Source organism: Podarcis cretensis (genome assembly GCF_951804945.1).
Source record: "Podarcis cretensis genome assembly, chromosome: 8".
NCBI classification, from domain to species: domain Eukaryota; kingdom Metazoa; phylum Chordata; class Lepidosauria; order Squamata; family Lacertidae; genus Podarcis; species Podarcis cretensis.
The window spans coordinates 65,178,428-65,196,769 of record NC_137177.1 but is presented as its reverse complement, the minus strand read 5'-3'; the positions used below and the strand labels follow the sequence as shown (position 1 = coordinate 65,196,769).

General features: G+C 46.1%; 1 protein-coding gene across 4 annotated transcripts in view; it reads right to left on the bottom strand.

The window, feature by feature from the left end:
- The window catches only part of PHC2 (polyhomeotic homolog 2), a 61,079-nt gene that overhangs the window by 30,600 nt on the left and 12,137 nt on the right, over window positions 1–18,342 (bottom strand). For 3 of the 4 annotated variants that reach the window (XM_079986861.1, XM_079986863.1, XM_079986862.1), the window contains exons 2-3: window positions 13,281–13,503; window positions 2,063–2,221 (exon numbers count right to left, since the gene is read on the bottom strand). In XM_079986861.1, coding sequence (XP_079842987.1) covers window positions 2,063–2,221; window positions 13,281–13,503 — 382 coding nt within the window. Of the gene's footprint in view, window positions 1–2,062; window positions 2,222–9,167; window positions 9,298–13,280; window positions 13,504–18,342 lie in introns of those variants that run through there. The other variant, XM_079986864.1, reaches the window with a different exon arrangement.

The following is an 18,342-nucleotide window of genomic DNA, read 5'->3' as shown; positions in this document are numbered from 1 at the left end:
GAATGTAAGAAGAGAGCTTGCTGGATCAGACCAAAGGGGGCACATCTAGTCCAGGATCCTGAACCAACAGATGCCCCAATGTGAAATCTGCAAGAGCCCTCTCCCCTCCTGTTTGTGTCAGTTTTGGAGACATTATAAAAGGAAATTTTAAAAAATCTTAATGAACATAAATGGCATGTTGTACCTTATTTTGCCAATGCGCCTTGAGACCTTTTGTTGCACAAAGGAGCTGACAAATGAAATCACTATTCTTATCATTAATAATATTAATAAGAACGGCAATGCAGACGTGTGAACGACCCAGTATAAATGATCCACTGCTCATGTACTATTCTTGCATTTAAAAAAGTTATTTGTTTCCATTTCATATATGCTGCTCAATCGTAAGAACCACAAAGCAGTTCACAGAAAGTATGAAACAATCAAATTATAAACAAAACCAACCTCGAAAACAGATATGTAATAAATTCAAAGAATGGTTAAAATCAAAGATAAACTAAAAAATAGATTAAAGCACATGTCAGCTTCTATATACCTGAACAGGCTTGGCGAAACAAAAATGTTTTTTTGCAGGTACATAAAAGAGGATGGCAAAGGCACCTGCCTGGGGTCAATAGGCATGGAGTTCCAAAGTGTGGGCGCCAACACACTAAGAGATAGATTTCTTACAAATGCAGAACCCTATGTGGCACCTGTATCAATGCCAGTTGATAAGATGACGATTTTTTAAAATCTCGTGAAGATAAAAAAAACCAAACAAAGGCGACTTCCTGATGTCCATTACATGCTGAAAGAAAAACAGCTCGCCAGTCTGGAGGGGCCCTTTGCTATTATGTAATCAATCATAGAATTGTAGAGCTGGAATTGGACCCCAAGGGTTGTCTAGCCCAACGCCTGGTTAATTTAATTATTATGCATTTAACAGTTGAAATACTTTATTGTCACTTGTACAACTTGTATACAGTGAGATTACACGTGCACCCCCCACTCAGCTCTCTTAGTCTTAATTCCCCTCATTTACTGACGCACACCCACCAAACCCAAAAGTCAGTTGCTCTGTTATTATCTTTACCCTGTTGGTGTGACTAATCATGCTTCTATATCTTCTGCCCGAGGGCCGGCCAGGGTGTGAATCATCCCTGAGAATTTTCCTCCTCACTCTCCTGAGACAACGTTCTTCCGCAATGTCATCCAGTGGATTCACAGGACAGCCCATAATATCTTGTGCTGTATTCACCACCCTCTGTAGGCACTGCCTATCAGTTGATATCAAACCAGCGTACCACACCGTGATGCATTATGAAAGGTCACTTTCTATTATGGACTGGTAGAAGGAGATCATCAAATGTTGATTGACATCGTTCTTTCGCAATACTCTGAGATGGAGTCTCTGTTGGGCTTCCTTAACCACCTGGGTTGTATTGATTTTCCAAGTAAGGTCTTCACTGAGATAAGCTCCTAGGAATTTAAGGGAAGAGACTCTCTCCACACAGCCCTCCCCGATGTACAGCGGGGCTAGTTCTCCTCTCTTTCACTGAAAGTCCAACGCCATCTCCTTTGTCTTGCTGATATTTAGGTGCAAGTTGTTCCCTAGGCACCATGTAGATATTTTTTTGGACCTCTCCTCTATACACTGATTCATCTCCACCTGTTATTAAACCCATTATGGTGGTGTCATCCGCAAACTTAATAATTGCAGTAGACGGGTCAGATGATGCACAATCGTATGTATACAATGAATACAGCTAGGGACTGAGCACACATTCCTGTGGTGTGCCAGTGCTGATTTTTAAGGAATTAGATGTCACATGTCCAATCCTCACTGTTTGTGTCCAATCTATCAGAAAGTCTTTAATCCAGTCACAGATGGTAGGAGAAAGGTTCATATCAGTCAGCTTTTTTAATGAGGATGTCCGGAAGGATGGCATTAAAAGCCGAGCTATAATCAATAAACAACATCCTGGCTCAAGCAATAGAACAAAACGACCACCTTCCCTGCCCAGAGGATTCCACTTGGAGCAGGACTCCCTCCAGCCCTCTCCCACCGGCCCCAAAGGCCTACCTGCTGGACGGCAGCCAAGCTCTGGAGCTGGGTGCTGCTGAGGTGCTGCTGCTGCAGGGCTGCCGTCTGGAGCATGAGGTGCTGCTGCTGGGCGGCATACATCTGCTGCAGGTATTGTGCGGCTGTGTTGGGCTGGCGGTGCAAGGCCTGCTGGATCACCTGCCGGGAGAAGGACAGCAGGTAGTGAACAAGCTGAGAGGCAAAGACCCAAACAAGAGGAATTCTTTATCATGGCTGCAGCTGGGAAGGGAAAGGGTTAACCGCTGCCCCGCCTCTGGGTGTGTGTGAAGGGGAAACAGGTCACATTCACACCTTAAGATTAAAGAACTATGAAGACACTTCAAAAGTCATGGCTTCTTCCCCCAGAGGATTCTGGGAGCTGGAGTTTGTTAAGGGTGCTGAGCGTTGTTAGGAGACCCACTTGAAGATACAATTCCCAAAGTTCCCTAGGAAGAAGGATTTTTGGCTGATTTTGACCTTATATTTATTTATTTATAATCTTATTTTTCACCCCCCCCCCCAAAAAAAAAGCAGCTTTGCAAATTTTTAACATAGACCTAAATTTACTTTATCCATTCACTTCCAGTCCTCCCCTTCCATGGTTTTCATATCACCCTTGAATGCTGTATATTTCCCATACACTATTCCATACATCCATTTTAACCTATGTATCTTAATAATGAATGCTGCCACTCGTATTTCGAGTCCTGCTCATGTTTTCATCTCACTTAGTAACTCTTTGAATATTCAGTAAAAGGTCTCCCGTCCTCGATGAATTTTCCCCCATTTTGGTCTCTATAATCTTTTTGCTGTTAATCTCGCTGGTTCTGCATTCTGATCTACAGCCTTTTAAATGTGTTTGGGAGGGGGTTCCTGCAGCTGGCAAAAGGCGGGTTTTAAATATCATAATAACCATGGCATATTGAGTCACACCATTGGTCTATCTGAGCATTGTGGCCACCCTGACAGACAGCTGCTCTCTCCAGGGTCCCAGGCAGAGAGACAGGCAGAAATCTTTCCCAGCCCAGCAACCCAAGATCCTTTTAGAACCGAAAATGACTCCAGGGTGGGGAAAGTGTGCAACTCCACTGAGCTAAGGGACCCTCCCCGAAAGGCTGTGTGCACACCATGTGGGATGGGGAGTTAAGTGCAAAGGCAGCTGTGGGCAAAACGGTTTCCCACCCCCACAGAAAAAATAAGGGGGGTGAATAGAGTCTGGGAAATTCAAGCCCCAGGAAAGCATTACCACACCAGGCGTGAAAGCAGCATGTAATCTACATTCAAAGCAATTTGCCACATGGTGGAAGAAGAGGAGAGATGCATCCCATCTTTCTGTGGCCCTTCTCACTGTCACACATTGGGTTGGGGGGGGCACAAATCCCACCCCCTGGCCCTACAAGCTAAAAGCTGGAGGCACTTTTATGCTCAGAAGAGATTTATGTGGAGGATGCTTAAGAATTATTATGCGTGCACACACACACACACACACACACTCATTCAGTATAAAATTACAAAACAAAAAGTATGAAAACAAATTTGCCCCAGAAAGAAAACTTAGACCTCATATTGCCGCCCAAGAATATGTGGACTCAGATTACTGCAGAGAAAAGAACTGTCAAGTTATGTGCTTCTAAGAATGAGGAAAACCTCAGAAATCTCTGCACTGTTTTGTGGAATTCCATTTCTTACGTGCCAAATACAACCAAATAGTGAAATTTGGCTTTCCTGGTGTGTTTTTCTGCTTTTATCTATCTCCATTATCTGCTCTACCTTTACTTGGAAAACGCAACCTCTGTATTGCTCCTGTATTACGTTTTGTAACATTTGGGTTTTTTTGTTTGTATTTTTTGCAATGTTGATGTTACATTAATGAAAATCTACACACACACACTCTAAAAAACCACCAAGATCCAGGAGGGCATTAGAACATTTAAGGCGAGCTCCAGCGTTGAGCCCACAAATCTGATGGGTTCCAAAACTCTCCAGGGGGTTGGGGGGGGCAGAAGAAATAGGAGACACCCTGTTTGCACAAGCAGGAAGTTTGCTCCACAAGCAAGACAGCACAGTAGGATCTCACCGAGAAGTGCAAATCATCAAAACATTAAAACTGCAGAACAACAACAAAACCCTAAGCAAGTTTGAAATTCACATTTAAAAGGGTAATCAACGAGTACATCAACGAGTAATCAACGAGTAATCAATGAGTAATCAATGAGTACAACAGAAAACAGCAACCTTCTCACTGACACACATCAGCAGAATATAAAAACAAGGATATTCACACTGGAGGGAGACCTATTTACTGAGCTGATAAATAAATCGAGACACTTGAAACTACAAAATTTGCAAAGAGACTGGAATCCTCACACTTGCTCTATAAAATAGAAAGGGTGGGATATTCACTCCTGTTAATAAAATTAAGAGTACCACCAACCTAAAGAAAAGTTTGTTACAGCTACGAAAATATGAAGCCAATATACTCTGTGTGTGTGTGTGGATATATAGATATCTATATACGGAATGGCTTGAACCTGTATAAGCAAGACTCATGATATTAATTATTTTTATTATTTCCTTTTATACTTCTTAACAGTTCATATTTTGTCATAATAATGCAGATCCAATATATTTTCATCTATCTATCTAGCTATCTAGCTATCTATCATCTTGAGAATGACAGAATAAAGGTTTGGATGGGAGTTTAAATACCTCATAGTACTGCCAAGCTTCCACCGAAAGGAGCAGTTTTTTGGGGGGAGAGGTCAAAGGTTAACTGGCATCAGCAAGGGTCTTGAGAACTTTGACCTTGCAGAGAATTTCCAAGCTGCCTGCAAGGAACGAAATCCTCCATCCATCACTTCTGCCCTCTGCCAGCATTCATGGATACCCCAGGGAGTCTTAAGCAAACCTTCTGGGCACTCCCCACAGCCCCTTCCTTGCTGGGGGGGGGGGGACAATAGTGCTAAAGCAATAGAACAAAAAAACAGTTCCTCGGAAGCTTCCTTTTTTAAAAAGAAAGACTTATGTGCACCCAAAACAAGCACCCCACGGAGCTCCAGGGGCATGGCAGACAGTTCTGGAGTTGTTGTAAACCAAAATCTGCCCTTTTTCCCTTTTGGGGTATCCAAGAGCCCATATAGAGTCCTTACGTACGTTCCTTATTGGTAGAAGAAAATAACAGAGGCCAACCAGAGAATATTGAGAAGCAAAGCAGCTAGTAAGCCTGACCTTTATTGATCCGCTGCAACAGGGTGCTCCCCTCACACGCAGGTGAGGAGGAGGAACCCAGAACGAGGAACCCAGAACCACGGTGTGCCCGTCCTTACATAGACATTTTAAATTGCCTGCCCTGGAGTCCAAGACCACCCCCAGAAACATCATACATACATCACAGAAGGGGTGTAACCCAAGACCACCCCCCACATACCTACATCACAGAAAAGATGGTCTAAAACAGAAATTTGAATGTTGTTTTTCCTGTTTGCTGGGTTATCTGATTGCCTTTCCTGATTGTCTTTCCTGATAGTCTGTCACCCATTAAAATGCTGATTACTCAATTCCTCAGACAATGTGATGGCTCCCTGACCCCCCTCCCTCCTTGCAGGGAAAACATTTGGTCAGTTTGGGAATCAAAAATGGTTTCAGGTCAGTCTTCCTGTACTGATCTATGTACGTGATTGGTTGGTACATTTACGAACATTTAATATATATCTAAGATAATATATATCTAAGACGCGGGTGGCGCTGTGGGTTAAAAAGCCTCAGCGCCTAGGACTTGCCGATTGAAAGGTCGGCGGTTCAAATCCCCGCGGCGCGGTGTGCTCCCGTCGCTCAGTCCCAGCGCCTGCCAACCTAGCAGTTCAAAAGCACCCTCGGGTGCAAGTAGATAAATCGGTACCGCTTACTAGCGGGAAGGTAAACGGCATTCCATGTGCTGCGCTGGCTCGCCAGTTGCAGCTTGTCACGCTGGCCACGTGACCCAGAAGTGTCTGCGGACAGCGCTGGCTCCTGGCCTCTAGAGTGAGATGAGCGCACAACCCTAGAGTCTGTCAAGACTGGCCCGTACGGGCAGGGGTACCTTTACCTTTACCTTTTAAGACCTTAAAATTCTTATCACAGGGTACAATGCCCGAAAGGGTGACAATATTTGAAGGTTTTACCTTTAAAGCCAAGGAAGAAGGGACATGCTATAGGTGTGTAAGAGCATGCAGGGCACCGAGAAAGTGGAGGGGGGAAAGGTTTTCTCCCTCTCCTCTCCCATCACACCAGAATCCGTGGACATCCAATGAAGCTGAATGTCAGAAGTTTCAGGACAGGTAAAAAGACAGGACTTCTCTATGCAGCACGTAGTTAAACTAGGAAACGCCCTCCCACTGGCGGCAGTGAGGGTCACCAACTTGGATGGCTTTAAAAGAGGATGGGATAAATTCATGGAGAAGGTTGTCCGTGGCCACAATGGCTCTGCTCTGCCTCCATGGTCAGAGGCAGCAATGCTTTTGAATCTCAGTTGCTGTGAATCACAGGAGGGGTTGGGCACTGTTGTACTCAGGTCCTGCTTGTGGGCTTCCCAATTGGGGCACCTGGTTGGCCACTGTAAGAACAGGATGCTTCTCCATCTATTTACAGAGGCTGCCTGACATGGCCGATTTGGGGCATCACTATGGGATAAGGGGAGGCGCAGAATTGAGCAAATAAAACAGGCTACTTCATCCCATCCCAAACCTCTTTCTGGCTTTTTGCAATTTCATCTCCATATCCGCAGCTGCCGCCTACAAACCAGCCTTTGCAGACATAAAGAGGACTAGAAACTTGCCTCAAAAATTAAACCAGAACAAAAACAAAGACCCTCGCTATGCTGAATTCTGAGCCAAGCAGCTTTTTCAATGCAAAATACACGCACCAAGCGGCAATTTAACTAGAGAGCCAAAGGTGCGAATGGGACATATTTCAACCCAGAAACACAGCCAAAGCTGAGGACACACTTTCCCAACCTCCTCCCACCCTACCCCGGGGGTGCGTGATATACTTCACAAGTGACCCCCACAAAACATAGGCACAAGCAAGCAGGCAAGAAAGCCATAGACACAGCTACACAAACAACTTGGATCTTTAGCTCTGCAACAATAACAGTAATAAACCTTCCTCCCCTGGAAGCATCAACATAAATGGCTTGGGGGACCATGATCTTTTCCCACCCTTATAACCCCTCATCAAGGAAAGAATCACACAGGGGTTGCCCCTTTGGTTCCCTTCCAACTCTACAATGCTACAATTCTCACAAACACAATCTCTCCTGGCAAGATACAACAATGATTTGGTGGGCAGAGTACATAGGAAACTGTTGTGATAGGAATTTGAGGTCTTAGATATATGTTAAATGTTCGTAAGTGTACCAACCCAGCACGTACATACGGTAGATCAGCACAGGAAGACCGACCTGGAACCATTCTTGATTCCCAAACTATCCCAAAAACTGACCAAATGTTTTTTTCTGCAAGGTCAAAGGAAAATGGAAAAGCCTCCCCATTGTCTTTTCCTTCACAAATCCTGTCCTAAGGATATGTCTGTGTTTCAATAGGGTGAGCCTGTAACCTGACTCAGTATTTATCATTACTAAATATTTATCATTACAAAAGACTGGCCAGGCTCCCCATGGTATCTAATCAAGTAAGCAGGCAATCCAATCAAGTGACCATTAAAGAGGTAGCCTGTCAGACAAGATAAACAAGTCACTCAGATTTCTGTTTTGTTGTTGTTGTTTAGTCGTGTCCGACTCTTCGTGACCCCATGGACCAGAGCCCGCCAGGCCCTCCTGTCTTCCACTGCCTCCCGCAGTTTGGCCAGTTTCTGTTTTAGACCACCTTTTCTGTGATGTAGGTGTGTGGGGGTGGTCTTGGGTTACAGCCCTTCTGTGATGTATGTAAGATGTATGGAGGGGTGGTCTTGAGCTCCAGGGCAGGGAATTTAAAATGTCTATATAAGGCCTTGCGCGCCATTGTTCTGGGTTCCTCCTCCTTTCCTGCGTGTGAGGGGAGCACCCTGTTGCAAGAGATCAATAAAGATCAGGCTTACTAGCTGCTTTGCTTCTCAATATTCTCTGGTTGGCCTCTGTTATTTTCTCTTACCAATAGGGAACCTACATAAGGACTCTATATGGGCTCTTGGATACCCCATAATGGAAAAGGGGCAGATTTTGTTTACAACACTGCCTTCCACTGAGCCAAACTGTTGGGTCCTTCTAGCTCAGTACTGTCTACACTGCCTGGCAGAGGCTGTCCGAGATTTCAGGTAGGGACTCTTTCCCACCTCTACCTGGAGATGCTGTTGGGGATGGAACCTGGGACCTTCTACATGCAAAGCCGGGCCTCCATCACTGGGCTCCATCCCTTCCCCATTTGCAAGATACCGTGGAGCTTAAAATAGGAAGGCCAATTCACCCCCCCCCTCACTTTTAAGGCACAGAGCTACTTCCCTGCACCAGTTGCAAGCCTGGGAAGGCAACAAAAGCAAAGAAAGGGTTGAGGGGAGAACCTTTTCCCAGCATCTCGACCATCTTGTGGCAGAGAGTTCCATAGGATGGTGTGGCTGGCATGAACACACACACACACACACACCGCTTTTGTTCATAGGACCTGGGAGAGACCAGGGTTCAAATCCCCACTTGGCCATGAAGCTCACTGGATGACCTTGGGCCAATCACTCGCTCTTAGCCTAACCTACCTCACAACGTTGTTGTGGGGTTTAATTGAGAATTTGGACCTGAGAGACCAAGGTTCAAATCCCCACTTGGCCATGAAGCTCACTCAGGGGCCAGTCACCGCCTCTTTCAGCAAAAACCACCACATATGCCACCTTGAGCTCCTTGAGCAAAAACAAATGGCCTATAAATGCAATAAAAGAAATAAACGAACTCTCTTGGAGCAGGCAGGGAATCACATTTGTGCTTCCAATGCTCACACCCCCCCCCCCACTGGGAAATGCAGGACCCTGGCAGCTTCCAAGCCAAGGGAGGGGACCCCATTCCACCCTTTCCACCCCCCAGAATCATGCAGTCTTCTGGACAGAGAAGCTGTCGAAAGCTCTTGCAGAAAATGAGGGTACTTACGCCCCGTGGGGAAGACCCAGGACAGCTGGGCCTCTTCAAGGACTCCGGGATGAGAGGCCTCGGACGATGGGTGGCCCAGGAGGGTGAAGAGGCAGGCAGACCCAGCAGCAAAAGCTAAGAGCCTCTTTGCACAAGGAGATCCTAACACACAGCTTTGGGGGACATGATACTCAAAGGACGAAGGGAGTTCTCCTGCCCGGCCCCCTTGCTGCCATCCACGCCCCCAATTCCTCTGGCCCCAGATTTCCCCCGCTTTCCAGAGGCTGTCTCCAGGAAATCCCCGCCTCCCTGGGTGAAGACAAAGGTGACCCTTGGCCTTTGGCCTCCGACCCCCACGAGCAAGGGGGGCGGGGAGCTGGAGAGGCGGCCCAGGATAAAGTTTCCATTCAGCACCTCACAAGGATGCAGGAGAATCCGAAGCTTGGCTCGCTTCCCACCCACCTCCAGAAGCAGCCTTGACCAAAGGAAATTCCCATTTTTAGATGAAAGCAAAACCAAGAGAGGGGGGGAATCAAACCCACACAGCATGGAAACAAAGAAGATCTCTGCTCAGCAACAAAATAACGGGGGCATTTTTTAAAGAGAGACTGCAATTTGTTTTCCTTTAACAACACAGGTGTGTATCTAGACAAACTGGGACTGCACAAACTGGAGAAGAATGAAATTGTATACAGTATTTAATCAGATCCTTAAAAAAAAAACAACCACCAGAGAAATAAATAGTTTGAAACCCAGGAAGGCTCCTGGCTGGGACAGCTATATAGGAGGGGTTTTATTTTTATACACACACACACACACACACACACACACACAGACATATATATATATATACACACACACACACACACACACACATACATATATATATATATATACACACACACACACACACACATATATATATATATATATATATATATATATATATATACATACATATATATATATATATATACACACACACACACACACACACACACACACACATTTTCCTGGTATTTTGTTTAACGGTATTAGGGAAGATGGACCCACCCTGGGTTCTTGGAGGGACCCCCTATCATTATGGTTCTACCCAACCCAAACAAAGATGTTGAATAAATGGACACCTACAGTCCAATCTCATTATTAAACATAGATCCAAAGCCTTTTCCCCAGCATCCTGGCTGAGAGACAGGCATTGCTTGCTCCCAGCTGCACACAGGAAGACCAAGTTGTTTCATTTGTAAACGAACCATCTCAAACGGATTTTTAATCCAAAACTTCAAAGCTAAGGAAAAAGCAGGCTCTCGTTGTGTATCAGAAAATGAAGAAAAAAACCCCACTATTGTTATTTTAAAAAGGGGGTGGGGGACTTAAAAGCCTTGGAAGGTGACCAACTCTGCTTCATTGGAGGTTTTTAAGCAGAGTTTGGGTGGCCATCTGTCAGGGATTCTTTAGCTGTGATTCCTGCAATGCAGGGGTTGGACTAGATGACCCTAGTGGGTACCTTCCAAGTCTATGATTCTACTATTTCATCTTACTGCAAACTGCCTTGGTAGATTTGGGCTGGGAAGCGCTTTAGGTAAAGGTAAAGGGACCCCTGACCATTAGGTCCAGTCGCGGACGACTCTGGGGTTGCGGCGCTCATCTCGCTTTATTGGCCGAGGGAGCCGGCATACAGCTTCCGGGTCATGTGGCCAGCATGACTAAGCCGCTTCTGGCGAACCAGAGCAGCGCATGGAAACACCATTTACCTTCCCGCCGAAGCGGTACCTATTTATCAACAGTGGTACCTCGGGTTTAGTACTTATTTCGTTCCGGAGGTCTGTTCTTAACCTGAAACTGTTCTTAACCTGAGGTACCACTTTAGCTAATGGGACCTCCCGCTGCTGCTGCGCTGCCGCCACACAATTTCTGTTCTCATCCTGAAGCAAAGTTCTTAACCCGGGGTACTATTTCTGGGTTAGCGGAGTCTGTAACCTGAAGCGTATGTAACCTGAAGCTTATGTAACCCGAGGTACCACTGTACTTGCACTTTGACATGCTTTTGAACTGATAGGTGGGCAGGAGCAGGGACCGAACAATGGGAGCTCACCCCGTCATGGGGATTCGAACCACCGACCTTCTGATTGGCAAGCCCTAGGCTCTGTGGTTTAGACCACAGCGCCACTCGCATCCCTCCAGTTGGCAGGTAAAAAATAAAAAATAAAAAATCCACAGCTGTTGCCAACCAACCAAAACATCCAGATAACTAAATTAAAACTGGGAGAACAAAGCAAACAAGAGAAAGAGAGAGAGAGAGAAGAGAGAGAGAGAGAGAGAGAGAGAGAGAGAGAGAGAGAGAGAGAGGCGCGGCAGGTGACCCTCCTTCCAGGGCAGAACTTTGGCCCATCGGCTGCTTTTTAGATGGCTCAGCCAGAGACATGGCAGAACGACTTGCTCTCAGAGGAGGCTGCTCATTACACTCCTGAACGAGTCCCTGCTCCAAGGTGGCCATCTCCCAACCAGGAGGCATGCTAAGATGAGCAGCTCATGAAGGAGAAAACTACAGCAGGCTCCTCTTAGGATGGGTTATCTCCCAAATGTCCAACATTTGACAGTCATCAAGGCACAAGTCCCCTTCGGTCATTAATTTTGCATGGAGCATCAGCTGTTCTCTCAAGTCAGAGACAAACACACACACACACACACACACACACTCACTCAAGAGGTTACATGCAACTGCTCTCCAAGATCCACTAGGGGGCGATGCTGCCTCACCGATACCAGATAAAATTGATGCGAGAGGACCAGAGAGAACACACCAATATGCACAATATTTTTTAAATAAAATATTCGGTTCAGATTCCATACATTACAGCACAGCCAATTCTGCAGTTCTTGGTGGTTCATTCATGGAAAGGCTCAATGAGTTCAAACTCGCCTTATTATCCCTTATACACCCAGTAGCTCACTGCAGTTTGCGGGAGAGTTTCCGCAGTCCACTCTGCAATAACTCAGAGCAGGGCTTTTAGTGTGGCTGCCCCTGCCCTGTGGAATAGCATCCCTAGGCGCCCACTAGCTCCACTTTCTGGAAACAGCTGAAGCCGTTTTTGTTCTGACCAGCTTTCCCAGCTGGAAAAAAGGGGTCTTTACCATCAGTCTTGTTTTAAATGGATTATGTTGTTTTTGTGTGTCTCTAACTGCTCTTAAATATCTTATAGGTAAATCGCCTTGAGACAGTGGTTTAGAAAACAATTTAAAAATCAATCATAATAAATAGAATAAGGAGGATGACAACAATGACAACAGGAGTCAATAGTCCAGATTTTCCTTGATATTGTGTGTGTGTGTGTGTGTGTGTGTGTGTGTGTGTGTGTGAAAGTAAGTAGGCATTGCATAGGCCTCCCGAATGGGAGTCAGGTTGCCACGCTGCAAGGACTCTATTGCCCTGACCCATCAGGGATGTTCTTGCATTCGAACAGCCCCAAATGGCCCAGGCTGCCTATGCTTTCACACGCTCCCACTTCTGCAAGAGGCAGCAGCATGGTGTAGTGGTTAGAGCGCTGGGCTAGGAACCAGGAGAGACCAGGGTTCAGATTCCTTCTCATCCACAAGGTTCGCTGGGGGACCTTGGGTAAGTTACTATCTCTCAGCCTAACCTACCTCATAGGACTGTTGTCAGGATGAAAAGAAAGGGGCAGGGCGGGGCAACCAAGTGCTTTGCCTTGAGATACATGGGGGGAAAGGCAGCGTATTAATCTACTATAAGTGAGAGTCAATGTTGTGGGGCTAGTGAGTTGGACTAGGGAGAGCAGGGTTCAAATCCCCACTCATAGGCCGTGAATCTCCCTGGGTGCAACCTCGGGGGCCGGTTGCTGACCTCTCAGGCTAACCTACCTCACAGGGTTGTTGTGAGGACTGACTGAAGAAAGGGAGCGCCTTCTATGCCAAGGGCAAAACGGAGACGGGGGAGAAAAGGTGGGGTATACTGTAAATGTAATAAAACAACAATACAATATGCACAACTTCTCAGCTGGATCAGACACAAAGGCAAGCAGGGAGTGGATTATCCTGGTTCAAGCCTGGGGCGTCTTCTCCCCGTCTGCCTTAGCTCCTCCGAACAGGAGGGCCTTTCCGCCCTCTTCCACTTACCTGAACGGTCTGGCGATCGGGGATCCCTCCGTACACAGAGATTTGTGGCCCTGCCTGGCGTCCATTGCTGGTGGCCGTGGCTGCCGTGGCGCTGCTGGTCGGAGGGGGGGCTGGCAGCTGCTCGTTCTCCATGGTAACCATCCAGGGCACCTGAGAGGTGGCAGAGGACGGGCGGAGGCCAAGATGGCGGGGTGCGTGGGTGCGGGTGGCCAACCGGCTACAGCTGTGAGGAGATGAAAAAGCAGGTTACCAAAGGATCCACCCTGAGAGCAAAGCTCACCTCATAAGAACGTCAGAGGAGCAACTGGGATTCAGAAGCATGGCTGCCTTTGACTGTCAAGGGCATTATGGCGAATAGCCATCGACAGCCCTCTCCCTCCATGCATTTGCCCAATCCTCTTTTAAAGCCATCCAGGTTGGTGACTGTCCCTGTGGCAGTGAGTTCCACAGCTTATGCACCGCGTGACGAAGTCCTTTCCTTTATCAGTGCCAAATCTTCCAACGTTCAGCTTCGTTGGATGTCTGAATTTTAGTGTTATGAGTGAGGGAAATAAATGTTTGCCTGTCCGTTTGCTCCATGCCATGTATCATTTTTAAAGCTTCTGCGATGTTGCCGCCTTTTCTTTAAACTAAAAAGCCCCAAATGCCACAACCTTTCCTCATAGGGGAGTCACTCTCCATCCACTTGAAAATTTCCGTGGCCCTTTTCTGAACCTTTTCCAACTCTACAATAATTCTGAGGTGAGGCAGCCAGAACCGTACACAGTATTCTTCCAAATACGGTCTCACTGTAGATTTGTGTAATGGCGTTGTGATATTGGCACTTTAATTTTCAATTCCTTTCCTGATAATCCCTAGCATGGAATTTGCCTTTTGCCCAGCGGCCACACACCAGGCCAACATATTCGCTGAGCTATCTACTACCTCAGCGATGGTGTTGACGGAAGATTTGTGCTCCAAGGCACAAATCAGTCAGGGGCCGGCCCTCCAGAGCTCCTGGCTTGCCCCTCAGAGCTCTCCCCAAACCCCTCCATGGCCAAGCCTTGCACCCTCCTGGAGTTGTTTTGCCTGACTGGAATATGTCCTTGGACTTGGACAAATTCCTCTTGCTTGCCTGGATGGGACACAGATGTGGGAGTCCTGAGAACTAGCTGGCTACGGAAATGACCGGCAGAATCCGCGACCAAGAGAAAGAGACTGTGGAAGAAGATTGGAAGAAATTTAAGATGTATCTTAAGAACTATTATAAGATTGAGGAGTGCTAAAATGCTGAGGGAAAAGAAGACGTAGAATTGCATCAGCAAATTGTGTTTAATTTTAGGGTGGAATTGAAAAGGAGAATGAATTTACATTTAATTGGTTAAGAAGGGTTGCTGAATAATGGTTTAAAATTAAGGATGCAAAAAGGGAACGGTATGGGGAAGTCCGGGAAAAGAGGGTTATGGAAATAAGGTTAAGAAAATATGATTTTTTGTGTTTGTTTTTATGTTGTTTTTGTTTATGTTAAAAAATTTGGAAATTAATAAAATTTTATTTAAAAAAAAAAAAGAGAACTAGCTGGCTACGCAAAGGTAAAAATTCACACTTGCTGCTCTGCCTATTTTTGCCTCTGCCCCCCCTTCCCCGGCATGTGGACCCTGGAAGGCTGACCAGAAGACAATCCGGCCCTCAGACTGCAGTTTCCCCGCACCGCTGGACTAAAGAAGGGAGCTTCTGGTCCCAACCATTTACGGAGCTTGTTGAGCAGCGTAGGGCACACAACCATCAGGGAGGTTCCGGAAGGACAATGCATAAATTCATAGAATCAAAGAGTTGGAAGGGACCCCCAAAGGTCATCCAGTCCAACCCCTTGCAATCCCAGTGAAAGAATTCCTGACAGGTGGCCATCCAGCCTCTTCTGAGGGAGTCCATTCCACTGTTGAACAGCCCTTGCCCTCAGAAAGTTCTTCTGAGTGTTTACTTTCTTGCAATTTGAACTGAGTGGTTTGGGTCCTGCCCTTTGGGAGCAGCAGAAAACAAGCTTGCTCCTCCTTCCATGGGACAGCCCTTCAGATATTTGAAGGTGGCTATCATATCACATCTCAGTCCCCTCTTCTTCTTCAACTCCCTCAACCGTTTCTCATAAGGCTTTGGGTGGAAAAATGCTTTAGAAAGCGCACAGATGCAACAGCAGTTTGGAAAACAGGTAAGGCGGGGAAATGGTTTGCAATGAGGTAACCGGTGTTATTTCCGCAAAAAGACTCTGCTCCAACTGCCAGCTGTCCTAGGGCTGCCAGGAAGACCATCATGGCAAATCCATCTGCCAACAAAAAACAGGCTGCTCCATAATTCCTTTTTTCTTTTGCATCATGCATCTTGCCCCAACCCCTCTGGTACTCGACTATGGACCTGCAGACAGGGACTGCCTTATTTCTTAATATATGTACAGAGTTTAGAAATTTTCAAAATATTTAAATGATACAGGTTTGAGCACCCATATTAGGACAAAACCTTTGTGAGGCCAAACAAAATGCCGTGAAATAGAGCAGGAAGAATTCTTTATCAGGCTAGGTAGTTTCTTTAAAAGTAGCCGGGGGGGGGGGCAGGCTCTTGGTGCTAGGTGAGCCATTAGTGTATGCTTCCGGAAGTGCTTCATAATAATAAATTTTAAAAAATAGACTGTCAGCGAAACCTTCTGAATGCACACACACTAGGGTCTGGACATATGGCAACACATGTCAGAAGTGTAAATTTTGGTGAATTTTCTTAAAAACAGCTTAAGAACTTCAAATTTTGGGCAAAAACACTGTGTCCAGGTTTTCACTTTTTAAAAGATGGGAACCCTAACACATACAATATCTGTTTAATAGTAAGTCTGTTTAGGATCGCAGCCTGACACATCTAATATTCTGGGCACTAGTAAAATGTCCCTAAGCAATTAAAAAAACTTTTTTAAAAAAGCATAAAACCAAAAGAAAAACACATGACAATTAAAAATAATATCAAAATACCAAAATCCAAAAAACATACCCAATAAACAGCAAAATGCATCCAGCAGCAAAATGCATCATTCAGAAACTCATCTTAATCTGTCCAATGCTTGCGTTTGCTTTGCTTTGCTTTACTTTTTACTTAGAGTCAAAACGTCCCTAAAAGCCTGTTAATTAGAACTCAAGATTCACACAAAGCACAGCACAGACCAATGGAATATGACAATGAGGAAGGCAATTGTACAAACAATTGTAGGCAAAAAGGAAGGAATGAAATGGTATAATCTCACCTGCCCCTTGTGGGGAGGGCTTAGCTATGACCTTTAACACCTGGATGGTTTTTTTGGTTTTTTTAAAAAAGTCTTTTATAAGGAAGAAAAAGCGGAGATTAATAAGGTCTTTGCCCGAAACTGGAGTGAAAGATATAGTGGAGCAGGAAAACTCTGGAAAACCGTAAGACATGATGCGCAAGAAGCTGCCTCATCGTCCCTTCAGCCGACCTAGCTGGGCACCAATCTGTTCTAGCCTTCCCCAGCCTAGTGCCCTCCAAAAGCTTTGAGGCAGCGTTGCATAGTAGTGAGAGTGTTGGACTAGGACCTGGGAGGCCGGGCTTCAAATCCACACTCAGCGGGTGTCCTTGGGCCAATCATTCGCTCTCAGCTTAACCTACCTCACTAGGGTTGCCGTATTTCAAAATGTGAAAACCCGGACACAAAAGTTGAGCTCTTTTTTTCTTTTTCTTTTTCTTTTTGCGAAGTTGTTTTGCAAAATCTCAAAAAAAAGGGGTTTTGAGCTATTTTTAAGGAAATTTGCCCCAACCTCCATATGCCTGGACACTGTTTCCGACTGCCATATTCTGGCTACGTCTGGAAAATTCCAGACGTATGGAAGCCCTACCTCACAGGACTGTTGTGAAGAGAAAATGGGATGTGAGGGATAAGAGCTGAGATCCCTGCATGGCAGGGGGTTGGACTACATGTCCCTTGGGGTCCCTTTCAACTCCTCAATTCTGTGATTCTATGAGGAATCCTAGAGCTCCTTAGGGGAAAGGTGGGATATAAATGTAGTCAAATTGTAAATGAAATAATAACACCCTGTTATTTACCTGCAGCATCTGTTACAGTACTCTGACATAGACTGCAGGTGAACATGGGGGGGGGGGTCGTCTTGCTTACGCATCATTGCTCAGAGTCACTGGCAGATGCCTCCTCTGTGAGTCTATCTCAGGCATAGGCAAACTCGGCCCTCCAAATATTTTTAGGACTACAATTCCCATCATCCCTGACCACTGGTCCTGTTACCTAGGGATCATGGGAGTTGTAGTCCCAAAAACATCTGGAGGGCCAAGTTTGCCTATGCCTGGTCTATCCTTTCCTTTCACAGCTGCCACAGCTACTTCTAGTGAGTTCCACAAGTTTATTACACTTCTTAATTCTCTTTCTCCCTCCCCCTGCCTTTACTTCTAAATCTAGTCGTTGCAGATCTTCATCTCCAAGCCTCTTGACTTGCCATCCACAAGCCTCGTTTAAGACCTCCGGCGATCACTTTCCTCCATCCCAGATATCCACGTGGGTGGAAATAACACAATTATCTAACACGTGAAAGCCTAGGAGCCCACTGGAATCCCACTGCCTGTACACTGCCGCAAAATTCTACTCTGCGACCTTGAGGTCTAGAAACTTGCACTGCCCAATAAGGAAGCCCACCAGGAAGCTAACTGTTTCGGGGCGAGCGCACCAAGTAAGCACAGTCCCGGTCCACAACAGCTTGCTGTCATGCGCACCAAAAAAAAGCCTTCAAAGCCAACAGCACAACCTCTTCCCCCAGTTCACAGTCCACCTCCACAGGCTCTCTGCACCTACCTCCAGGCTACCGGGATTTGTGGCGCAAGTCGGAAAGCGTGCAGAGTCTTCAAAGGGATGGCAGGACCCCTGCCCAGGGGTCCCCAGCCTCAGCTCCACGCTCTGCTCCTTCAATCCTCCACATCCCCCGAAACAGACAAGAGCATCCTCTCCAGATGAACCTCCAGAGCAGGCTTGGAAAAGGACCGTTTTAGGCACCCTGGTAGTGGGGCACAGCCTGAAGCTAAGAGG